Consider the following 12,458-nt stretch of genomic DNA (forward strand, 5'->3'; position numbering starts at 1 on the left):
ATCAGTGTGAAGCTATAAGAAATCCACTCACACTGCAGAGTTGCTCCACCATTGTAAAATATGGCTTATGTGGGTATACGAGGCTTTGTTATTTGATTGCACTGTAAAAGTTTGGAAGTTCCTTTGTCCAAGTATATGTTAAAATTGTGGAATACCAAATGTATAACTAGAATTGGTTGGATTCAAATTAATAGTAGTGATAATAAAACATCTAAATACTTCATAGAATTATTTAGGAAATTGATTCTCTTTCCTGTTAGGGCTGGATATTATGGACCCCACGGACGTGGAGTATAAAAATATCCAGATGAAGGGGGTCCAAGGACAGTCTGTCATCTTGGACTGTGGGACATCTCTGCCTCAGCTCTACATCTGGGGCTACACCAAGCCAGGGACAGACAGCATGAAGGCCCTGCTTTACAACTATGGAAATGGACCTCGACTGCAGAGTCTGGCCAGCAGCCTCGGGACAGTGAGCGTGATAACAGGAAGCACATCGTTGAGCATCAGCAACCTGCAGTTGTCGGCTGAGGGCCTGTACACCTGCCAGGCCCTGTATTTAACAGAGACTGACGTCAAGATGGTCTACTACTACGTTGTGCTGTTGGTGCTCGGTGAGTAACTTGTATTCCTCTTCCCATTACCTGTACCCTGTGGCCTCTGGGTTTTCATGTTAAATGGTACCCCTTACCCTCTCTCTCTCTCTCCACAGTGCCCATCTCCAAGCCGACATTCCAAATCAGCCATATTTCTCCGGAGGAGGGCGATCCTCTGTCAGTATCCTGCACAGTCGATGCTGGGACGGGGCCAATCAGTTATGTATGGATGCAAGAGCCCTTGTCTGGAAACCCTATTGTGGTAATGCAGTCCAATAACAGCACAATTAACATGACCGCCGTCCATCGGAACCTCACGGGTCTGCACTTCTGCACAGCAGCTAATGAGGTCAACGAGGAGAAGAGTGAGCAGATCAGGGTGGAGGTCATCTGTAAGTACCTCTTCTCTTCAGCGTTATTCTGTTTCAACAGGTTTAAGACTTTAAAAACTGACCTGCTAATTTAAAAGATAAAGAATGTTGAGGAGCAAGTGGACTCAGTTCTCCAGAGTAGAGGAGACAGCTAACCCAGGGGTCTCAAATTCCAGTCCTGGAGGGTGTGGTATAGCGTGTCCGTGGCTACAACAAAATATGGCCAGGTTTTAAATCCATGATGCCGTGTCCCTCTCCATGGGCACAATTGCACGACCGTGGGGAGTAAATGAGGTAGTTGGGGTGAGTTGCACCTGCACGTGTGGGTGCGATTGTTCTCAATTGCTTCATTGGCTTCCAGCGGAGTGTGATTAAGGCTCTGCGCCCACTGAGACAGGTGTGTGTGTGTGTATATATAAAATAATTATATATGGACTGGCACAGAGGGATTAAAGAACATAAAATAGAGAAAAGATAGAACAGAAAGAAAGGAAAAGGCAGTCATAGGAGATGATCCAGACACCAGGAAGGAAAAGGCAGCTTGAGCTGGGGCTCTGGAAGGGAGCGCATGCTGAGGCGCTCTAGGGGCTGGTTCGCCCCACTGACTAAGCGTGTAGACTTTTTTGGTTTAGCATTTTTAATAAAAGCACTTGGGCACTTTTTCCATCATTCTCTGGCATCATCTGAGAATTGTCTTCATTTGTCAGAACTATCAACATAACTATCGACGGTGTTGGTTCAACAGACTCCCATGTGGTAAGTGGGAGTCTGTAGAGGACCAGCATCATCACAGAGGGCCGCAGTGGCTACCCCTTTTCACAATTAGTGACTGGTTGTTAGTGCTAATTAACTTCTTTTGAATTAATTAACTTCATTAATTAATGAAGAAAATTAACTGAAGTAAGGACCCTCTGAACTTATTTTTTATTAACTCTGAGGGTCTCCACTTCAGTTCATTTTCTTCACATTTCAATGACCTTTCATATGAAGAAGTGTTTGCCTGGTGGCTGACCTGAATGCCCCGGTCTTCAGTTTCCACTCGGTGGCCTCAAGGGGAATGAGTCAACCATATTGAATTTTAAAGAGGTAGGTTTGATTTCCACCTCACTATCTCAGCTCAGTTTTCTTAGCCCAGAGGGTTCTTCAGTTCAGTCCTGGAGAGAGGCAAGTTTTTTGTTCCAACCTCCAATGCATTAGAAGTGTTGCTCAAGAATATCCTGACTCACTTGTTAGGACTCCCAGCGCTCAATCACTTCTTCTGCTCTTAAACATCCCCATCCTCCATTTTGAATCGCTCCTCGTTTTCTTGAGGAGCTTCTCAATGGGACGCAAAGGACAAAAGAAGGCAACATGTTCACCATATCAACCATCCTCCCATTGACATTTGTGTGTGTGTTTATCGTGAAGGATTTGTTTGAATAAAATGTTAGAAATAAAAGAGCTGAAAATGATTAATATCCATGCCACAAATTATTTGAAAGAAATAAAGAAAGAAAGACCTTGTGTCATAAAAGGATAACACTAACTATCTTTTCAATAAATTTGCTGTGTTATTGACATGGGTTAGTTTATTCTTGGGGTGGAACAAAAGCCTACAGCCACCATGGCCCTTCAGCACATCACTTAAGCACCTCTGTCTTTGTCCATCAGAGCAAATCTATAGATTTATATTGGGAAAATCATAATATGACACCTGCGGTGGGTTGGCACCCTGCCCGGGATTGGTTCCTGCCTTGTGCCCTGTGTTGGCTGGGATTGGCTCCAGCAGACCCCCCGTGACCCTGTGTTCAGATTCAGCGGGTTGGAAAATGGATGGATGGATAATATGACACAGGGGGTTTGTGGTTTAACATAATACAGTATATTAACTCTTTAAGGGCTGAAAATTTTTTGTAGGCAACTCCATTTTCTAAAAAGCACACAAAGCAAAGATTTCACATGTAAATAAAGGTAAAATGTCTGTAGCTGTGGCTGCTGTCGGCTCCTGTTCAGCGTCTCTGGTGGTTGTGTAGGGGCAGCACAATGGCTGGTAGGAATGCATGGCGGGCCAGCTGCCTGGCCTGTCTGCTACGCAATTTGTTTTGTACCTCTTGCCATCATAAGTGGCAGTCCTCCCAAGCGAACGTTGCCATTGGTGCATCAGCTACACAAGCATGTTCGGCACCACGATCAACTGGGGACCGATCATCTGAAGCTGGTACCTCACTTTCATTTTCAGTCTCCATCTTCAGATCATTTGCATCAAAATTGGAGTCCGGCAAGTCAGATAATAATACACAAAATGTCATCCATGGAGCATTTTGCTTTGTGCATTCGCTTTGGTCTCTCGTCAGATGTCGATGCCATTTTAGAGGTTGTTTGCTCTTCGCTACTCACGTCTGCGCAGGAGATCGAGGTCAAATCAATGTAGTTAACTTTCCTTCTAGCAAAGAGAGAGTTGAACTAAAACATAACCATCCTCTACCCCTGAATTTTGACAAAAGTCAACATCAGCCCTGAAAGAGTTAATAAAATATGGAATTGGGCAGTTAGAGTACTGGGTCAGTTGGTGTATATCATTAGAGTCTCAGAACTGGTGGAACAGAAGAGGGAAAATGAGGAGCCATGAAATAATTGGGTGGGCAGCAAGTGTGTACCCAAAGAAGATTCTGTAAGTAAACAATATGGCTGGTTAACGGCAAGAGATTTGACAGATTAGACAACAAAAGGAAACTTAGTACATTACAACAGTGAGGGTATATAATGCAATGGAGGGTGAGTAACAGAGTGGAGCAGTGAGGCAAATGTGTAGAACATGGCGGGGGAAGAAATGAAAAAGGCAGGGCACTGGTTATCACCAAGTAGTAAGTCGCACCCTCAGTCCATGGTTGGTTGCTTTGCCATGTCTTGTACATTCATTGACCACACCACACCATTCACCCCAGTGTCTTTTGTCAACAGATGGCCCCGACCCACCAGCGATCAACATCACCCCTTATACGGTGACTGAGCAGGGCTACTCAGCGGTGGAGCAGCGTGCCGTATCCATGAGCTGCCAAGCCCCCTCTAACCCCCCCAGCAGCTACATCTGGTTCTACAACAATTCGCAGATCTCCACCGGCCAACAGTTCAACATCACCAAGATTTACCGGACACATGCAGGCTTCTACACCTGCCTGGCCCAGAACATCCAGCGCAACACACGGACCACCAGCACCATCAGCCTGGCAGTCTACTGTGAGTACTGTGCTGTGTGCCAAAAGTGCCATTTCCTTTGCCAGCTGCCATGCTCTTGCCACTTCACTCTGGCTTTCCTGCTTCATCTCTTTGCTGTCTGACTCTCCCAAACATGAGCCCCCCCTCTCCAGTGCAGAGCTCTGAGGTCTGGTTGGCATCTGAGGTAATGTGCTTTGGCTATGAGTGTGGGACAAGTGGGATGGGGCAGGGGGGATTATCATTAATGTTACTCAGCACTAAATTAAGGCTGATGCCAGGCAAGTACCCAGACTGTAAACCACTAACTCATTTTTTTACTAACCATAAATATGTTTAGATCTGCCAGATGGGACTCCCAAATGCATGATCCTCCCCAGTAACAATCACTCAGACCTCACCCTATCATGCCAGTGGGAAGGAGGATACCCCCTGGCTTCATTGCGCTGGACAACACCCGGGGTTAAGGAGCAAGCCAACGGTTCATTTTCTAATGTCAATCTAAGTCTCATTGGACACAAGACCCCCAACAACAGTCCTTTCACCTGCCTGGCATCCCATTTGGCACTGACAACAGAGGCCAGCTGCAGCATCACAGCACGTGAGTACCAAACAGTACATTTAATCAAGGTGTCAGCTTTTTATAGAACACCTTTCACAAGAAACTCTTTACAAAGTAAAGACATAATTGGCCACTAGAGGTTAGTCATGTCATATTCTCACCAAGTCAAAGTATATTCAAAAACTCATAGGAGATTCCACAAAGCTGGTGGCACAAAGTAAGGTCAGACATTTTAATGTAATGTCAAAGATGAGAAACTGAGTTCAGAACTTCACCTCCACCCATGATTCTTACGTCCTGAAGAAAGAGCTCTTATGCAGTATCCACCTCGCAAAGCAATTTACACTGTATTATCTACTAGCCGTCCTCCGCCCACGTAGTAGTGAAACACGACAGTGAGGAGGACCCTGCCCGGCTCCCCAATCCTGACGTCATGCTTCCCCCTCCCCTCAGCTTCTGTCTTGGATTAGTGCAAATATATCGCTCCTGCAAGTGAACTATGATACTTAGCATGATGAGAGAAGTCGCAAAATCAACTAGAATGTTCAAGCAAAATTATAGAAGAAAAACCACAATCGAAATCCATGAAACAGTTCTCTCCTTCGTTAACTATGCGGAGGTAAGGAGCACCCCGAGGCTGGTGCGTGAGTGAGTAGGGCGCTGCCCCCTCCTCTCGGTCCGCTGCGTGTCTCTTGGATTTGCACAAATAAATCTGTACCACAAGCGAACTATGATACATAGCATAATGAGAGAAGTCGCAAAATCAACTGGAATGTTCAAGAAAATTACAGAAAAAAAACACAATCTAAAATCCGTTAAGTAGTTCTCTCATGAAAAGTGGACAGACATACAGATAGACGTTGGATTTTAATAAAATTTTATATATATATATATATATATATATATATATATATATAAAAAGAGAGAGAGAGAGAGACTGACTTTCAGCATTAGTTCTAGTGCAGCCTTCAAGATGGAGCACTTAATAGTAATGGGTGTCTCACTGATCACAAGACGAAATTATGAATAGCCAAGAAAAATGATCAGCTGTTTGAGGGTGCCAGCTATCTTTACACCCCTTATCTTGCATGTAGCGCCTTCTGACTTGATTCTGTCCTCCTTGTAGTGCTGCCACCCAACGAGCCGGTCTGTTTGGCCATGCCCACAAGATTAAACGAGTACCTGATGTTAAAATGCAGCTGGGAAGGAGGCAAGCCACAAGCACTGCTGTGGTGGGCAGTCGGAGATGACCAAATGTTGGAAACTCCAGAAGAAAACTCCAAGATCGTCCTACTCCAATCTAACTCTTCCTACGGTGGAAAGCAGGTTGTGTGCTATGCCAAGCACCCTCTGGTGTCACAGATCAAGAAGTGCACCTTAAAACTTGGTGAGGGCCAGTGATGTACTAAGAAGTGTCACATGTGGAGATTTGGTGTTAGTTGTGTGTTGTTTTTAGTATGAATTTATTTTCTAACCCACAATGAACTCAAGTTGCTGCTGAAGTGGAAGTATAATGAGAACCAATGTTAGATATGGTTTCAATTTATCACAGGGTGCAGTCACACACACACACACACACAATCATTCACACCCAGTAAAGGGAGTTGCCGGTTAACGTAACACGCAAACTTTTTTAAGGTGTTTTTTTGAGGTGTTTACAAGTGAGCAAGTGGATAACCTCCCAGAGGTAAACGCGACTACTAAGGAGGTACTGGGGGATTTGGAAATTGTAGAGGGAGAAGTGCTGCTCACATTAAATAAGCTGAAATCAAACAAATCACCAGGACCAGATAATATTTACCCTCGAGTTCTTAAGGAGGCTAGTGAGTGCAGATATAAACCTTTGACACCTGTTTTTAGGAAGCCACTGCGCACTGGAGAGATTCCGAAGGGCTGGAAAATGGCAACTATCATCCCATTATATAAAAAGGGTGACCAGGCAGATCCAAGCAACTATAGGCCAGAAAGCTTAACATGCATCACAGGAAAATTAGTGGAAGGAATTATTAAGGATAAGATTGAGCAACACCTGGCAAGAATAGCAGATATTAGGAACAGTCAGCATTGGGTCAGAAGAGGAGGTCATGTTTTACTAACATGATGGAATTCTATGAGGAGGCAACAAAAGGATACGATCAGAGTGGAGCAGATGATATTATTTATCTTGACTTTCAGAAAGCATTTGATAAGGTGCCACATTAGAGGATGGGCATCACACTAAAAGAAGTGGGAGTTCAGGGTGATGTTTTTTAGATGGGTGCAGAATTGGCTAAGACACAGGAAGCAGCGGGTGATGGTGCGAAGAACCTCATCAGAATTGGCTGATGTTAAGAGTGGTGTCCAGCAGGGGGCAGTGCTAGGGCCGCTGCTATTTTAAACATGTATTCCTATCTAAATCATTTATATAAGTAACAAGCTGGTTAAGTTTGCAGATGATACCAAGATAGGTGAATTAGCAGATAATTTGGAATCAATTATATCATTACAGAAGGACTTGGACAGCATACAGGCTTGGGCAGATTTGTGGCAGATGAAATTTAATATCAGTAAATGTAAAGTATTACATTATACACTAGGAAGTAAAAACGTTAGGTTTGAATACACAATGGGCGGGCGGAAAATTGAAAGTCCACCTTATGAGAAGGATTTAAGAGTCATAGTGGACTCTAAGCTATCGACTTCCTGACAGTGTTCAGAAGCCATTAAGAAGGCTAACAGAATGTCAGGTTATATAGCGCCTTGATATGTGGAGTACAAGTCACAGGATATGATACTGAAGCTTTATAACACACTGGTGAGGCCTCTTCTGGAGGTATGTGTGCACTTTTGGTCTCCAGGCTACAAAAAGGACATAACAGCACTAGAAAATGTCCAGAGAAGAGTAACTGGGCTGATTGAGGGGCTACAGGGGATGAGTTATGAGGAAAGATTAAAAGAGCTGAGCCTTTACAGTTTAAGCAAAAGGAGATTAAGAGGAGACATGACTGAAGTGTTTAAAATTATGAAGGGAATTAGTACAGTGGATCAAGACTTATTTTAAAATGAGTTCATCAAGAACACAGGGATACAGCTGGAAACTTGTTAAGGGTAAATTTCACACAAACATTAGGAAGTTTTTCTTTACACAAAGAGCGATAAGACACTTGGAATAAGCGACCAAGTAGTATGGTAGACATTAAGACCTTAGGGACTTTCAAAACTCGACTTGATTTTTTTTGGAAGAACTGGCAAGCTTTGTTGGGCTGAATGGCCTGTTCTCATCTACAGTGTTCTAATGTTCTAAAGGTGGAAGGAAAATCAAAGTGTTTGGAGAAAATCCACAAAGACACGGGAGGATGTGTAAAGTCCACAAAGGTTATTTCTGAGCCCATGGAGTTTGGAGCTCTGAAGCATTAGCGCTGATCACTTTGTCACAATGTTGCCCTAATAACATGTATTATTATTGATTATGATGATGGATCATTACCATCCATTCATTTTCCTAACCCACTTATTACAATACAATTGTGTGGGGAACTAAAGCTTATCTGACAGCAATCAAGTCAAGATGAACTAACATGAGAAGACATCGCAGAGCACACACACTCATAAAGGGCCAATTTAGAATCAACAAATTGATCTAGCGTACATCTTCTAGAGTGGAGATATAACAAAAGTTCTTCGAAAAACCCAAAGGGAGAAAGTGCAAACCCCCTACAATGTGGTCAACCAGACAACAGAAACAGGTCCTTGCTATGTCCCATTGAGCTTGCAGCACCAACTACTATATAATCATGCCATGCCATCATGCTGCTATTGTTATTATTACTACTACTACTACTACTATTCGTGACAATTGTAGTGGCAGTACAGTATCCTTCACTCCTGATCTCAGTAAAGTAGGCCTAGATAATTAAAGAGTGATGAGGACTTATCATAGAGTAACATTCTCAAATGTATTAAATCCAGTTCAGAGTCGCAGGTGCTTGGACCCTTTCCCACTAGCACTGGGCACATGGCAGGAAACAGCTCTGGACAGGACAGAGTCCGCTCATACACATATATTCAGAAGAGATCAGTTTGAATTATCAACTCCCCTAAACACTACGTCCTCATGGATGTTAGGGAGGAAAACTGCAGTACTTGGTACCAAACTCACTCCATGTGGGAAAACATCAAGATGTGTGCGCTGAATCTGCAAGGCAGCTGGACTAACTACTGCATTAGCCATTCCACCCATATGGGCGAACTGTCCTGTCTAAATTGGGGTCGTATGAACGTGTGGTGCCCCACCCAGGTTTCATTCCTGCTGTGTGACATGCAGGCTGTGGTTCCATGCAACATTATTAAACAGGGTTACTAAATAGAAGGATCTGCATGTCCATTACTGCATGACATTCTTGTGTTTTATTGTTTGTTTTCCAGTGTTACTCTAGATGTAAAGTGAAAGTGTGCTCTATACAAATTAAATGAAATAAAAGCTCCCATCATGTGTGAAAAATATATTGATAAATTTCATTATGTTGTAACACTGGTGTCATCCTTCTTTCTTAATCCACTTTAAGACCACAATGACACTATGCCTGACCAGTCAGCATTTCACACTAGGCAGGAATCGGACACCAGTGACACATGGTCACTAGTCCATCACAGGACCCACTCTCTCTCGCACCCAATTTTGAATTATCAAATCACCCAATCTACACACTGGAGATGTAATAAAGGAAAACTACTCTAGACCGGGGTGGGCAAAGTCGGTCCTGGAGCGATGCACTGACTGCAGTTTATGTTCCAGCTCAGTTTCTTAATGAGAAGTCAATTATTGCTGATGACGCACTTATTGCTTAAGTGTTATTTTTGATGCTTCATTTTAGTGGTCTCGCTTGTTAATGTTCCCCACCCTTAATTGCTTATTTCAATCTTAAACTGCTGCATTCAGTGTTTTAATGGCTCCTTATTAGCAATAAGATGTAAATGACAAAGCAGCCAGCAGTTCACCATCTAGCTTTTTTCCCCCCAATTACATCTGTGTGTGTTCGTCATACACGGTTTGATTTAATAAAACACTTAATAGAAAAATGTGACAGACTGAAAATTATCCGTTTTAGGCTTTAAATCATTTGGATGATATCCTTGGAAAGGAAAAAATCTACGATATAAGAATCTAACATTGGTCTGAGATTGGCAAGGATTGGTTTCTAATTAAGCAATTGGGTTGGAATGAAAACCTGTAGCCACTGCAGCTCTCCAGAATCAACATTGCCCATCCCTGCTGTAGACAAAAGAAAAGCATGGAAATATCAGCTAGGGCAGGGGTGGGCAAAGTCAATCCTGGAGGGCTGCAGTGGTTACAGGATTTTGTTCCACCCCAGTTACTTAATTAAAAAACAATCCTTGTCAATAATTACATTTCATAGCTTGTTAGTGCTTTAACTCTGCCATGTCAGGTCACTCTCGTATCCTACATTTGTTTTTTCCTTTCTAAGGATATCTTCCAAATGATTTGAAGTCTAAAACAGACGAGTAATTCTCAGTCCTTCACTTTTTTTCTCTTCACTTTCCTTCCAAGTATTTAATTAAAGCAAACAGTGCATGAGAAATACACACAGGTGTAAATGGACACAAGCTAAATAGAGAAATGCTGGTTACTTTTGTCATTTGCATCTTATTGCTAATAAGGAGCAATTAAAGACTAAAGGCAATTAAAGGCTGTTTAAGACTACAATAAGCAATAAGGGTTCCAAATCTTAATGAGCGAGACAACTAAAATGAAGCAGAAGTATCACTTGAGCAATAAGCACTTCTTATTAAGCAACTGGGTTGGAACAAAAACCTGCAGCCACTGTGACCCTCCAGCCACTTTGCCCACCCCTGGGCTAGGGATTCAAACCTTAGGATACTGAATGATGGTTACCTTAGAAACAATGCCTTCAAAAACAGAGTGAATGGGTGCTTTGACTTTTATTTCCCCATAACAGTTAACGTTTTCAGGGTTTGACGTCTTCCTCCCTGACCACTCACTAAAGCTCTGTGTCTTTCAGAGGCCCCCGTGCTGATTACTCAACGTAGCTCGGTCAGCGTTTACGAGGGCAGTGACGTCCAACTCACTTGCCTCCTGAAGGCCACCTACCCTTCCTCCGAGATCCTCTGGTTCAACAACCAAAACCAGAACACTGTGAACGACCCTCAGAAGTACCTGCTACAGTACGAGTCTTCATGGTCCAATCTGACAGTGCGAGAGACAGAGGAGAACAGTGACAGTGGCGAGTACTGGTGCACAGCTTCCAACGCCGTGGGAGGGGCGCAGATTCCCATTTTTCTTCAGGTCAAGAGTAAGTGTGTCATTAAAGGACACTGGAGACTAGTGTATTTTATGAGGGAGCGTTTAATGAGCTTATGTAGAAGTGTACTGCGCGAATGTGTGTGAATCGCAATGGCTTGTTCTGATGCATGCCATGTTTTGTAGGTGCGTATAATGTGCACGTCTATATATGTGCTTCATTCAGTTCATGATACCAAGGGTGCGAATTCATAAGAGTTATGGTGCTCGAAACAACACCACTACTAGGCGACAGGGCCAGATTAACTCTACGGTTCCTCTGGCACCACTTGTTCCCCCCACAAGCACACACACTCAGGAGACAAATTAAATGCAACATCTAGTATAAATTAAAAAATGTAATAAGGGAGTATTGAAGGCAAACAAACTTCCAAAAGACATACACCTGGGACCTAGATCCATTTTCTTAAATCCCAAATGAAGGCCCATTGGAGTGAGTTTCTATTACAGTCCATGGAATCAATCGCAAATATTAATGATTTGAGAATCAGTTTTATTGTTCTTTTCAACATGCACAAATATTAGAAAACTTTGCTTTTAGTTTGCAATTCCAGTTTCTCTGGAGACATCTTTTTGCATTTAAAAACAGAACGAAGAATACCCAAGGAAGCTAACGACGAACAGCGAGACTATATGGAATAATCTGCGCACGCGGAGTGAAGTCTCGCGATCTCGCGTGATTTCAAATTGCATCCACAACACCTGATTCCCCTCCCCAATTGGAAGCATCATAAAAAGTACTGATTTGACAGACACGCAGATTACAAGAAGAGTACGAGCCTTTACATAAAGTGCACTGTTCGCCATTCGCTAAACATAAACGTGTGGACAAATTACCAAAGCAAGTGATTTGCGTTTGCCTGTCAGTAACACTCAAGTGAGGCGGACGGCAGGCTGAGAACTCCTGCACTAAACTGACGCCTGGCGATTTAATTTTCTCAACCTGAGCCACCACAGGCTCAACAGAAAGCTGGTGCTTAGTATAGGAGTTCCAACGTGAACATTTCAGTTTCATTTAGGAAATTAAGTTACTCGTTTATTTCCGAGGGCGTATGTTTAATTTTAATTAAACCGATGAATGTAGGCGTGCAGACGCAGCCATCGAGAGGTTTATAAAGCTTGAATTCGATATTTCGCGTTTAGGTTTTTTGGTGCAGGTGCAGGTGCCCCCCCCGGACACATACTTATTACCCACATGGTTATCCCTGCCCTGCTTAGATTTGTGTAAAAAAGACAGGGCACCCGGGAGTCACGCTGCTGTTCGATATCCTTTTATGCTATGATTAAGACAACATGGGTGCTGAATGAGATCGTTAATAAGACGAATTAAAAAAAGTCAGCCTTTCCACTTGTACAAGCACAAAACAGCGAAGAGAAGGACTAATAAATGTCATTAAAATATCCCTTATTCATATATT

At 43.0% G+C, this 12,458-nt stretch overlaps 1 protein-coding gene across 1 annotated transcript in view; it reads left to right on the forward strand.

The window, feature by feature from the left end:
- Nucleotides 1–264: 264 nt before the first annotated feature.
- Nucleotides 265–12,458, forward strand: part of LOC114657691 (V-set and immunoglobulin domain-containing protein 10-like 2) — a 31,479-nt gene continuing 19,285 nt past the window's right edge. Inside the window, exons 1-6 of the mRNA XM_028809566.2 lie at nt 265–614; nt 713–988; nt 3,908–4,183; nt 4,500–4,760; nt 5,848–6,108; nt 10,742–11,032. Coding sequence (XP_028665399.2) covers nt 272–614; nt 713–988; nt 3,908–4,183; nt 4,500–4,760; nt 5,848–6,108; nt 10,742–11,032 — 1,708 coding nt within the window. The 5' untranslated portion in view covers nt 265–271. The remainder of the gene's footprint in view (nt 615–712; nt 989–3,907; nt 4,184–4,499; nt 4,761–5,847; nt 6,109–10,741; nt 11,033–12,458) is intronic.

Source organism: Erpetoichthys calabaricus, chromosome 9 (assembly GCF_900747795.2).
Source record: "Erpetoichthys calabaricus chromosome 9, fErpCal1.3, whole genome shotgun sequence".
Lineage (NCBI taxonomy): Eukaryota > Metazoa > Chordata > Cladistia > Polypteriformes > Polypteridae > Erpetoichthys > Erpetoichthys calabaricus.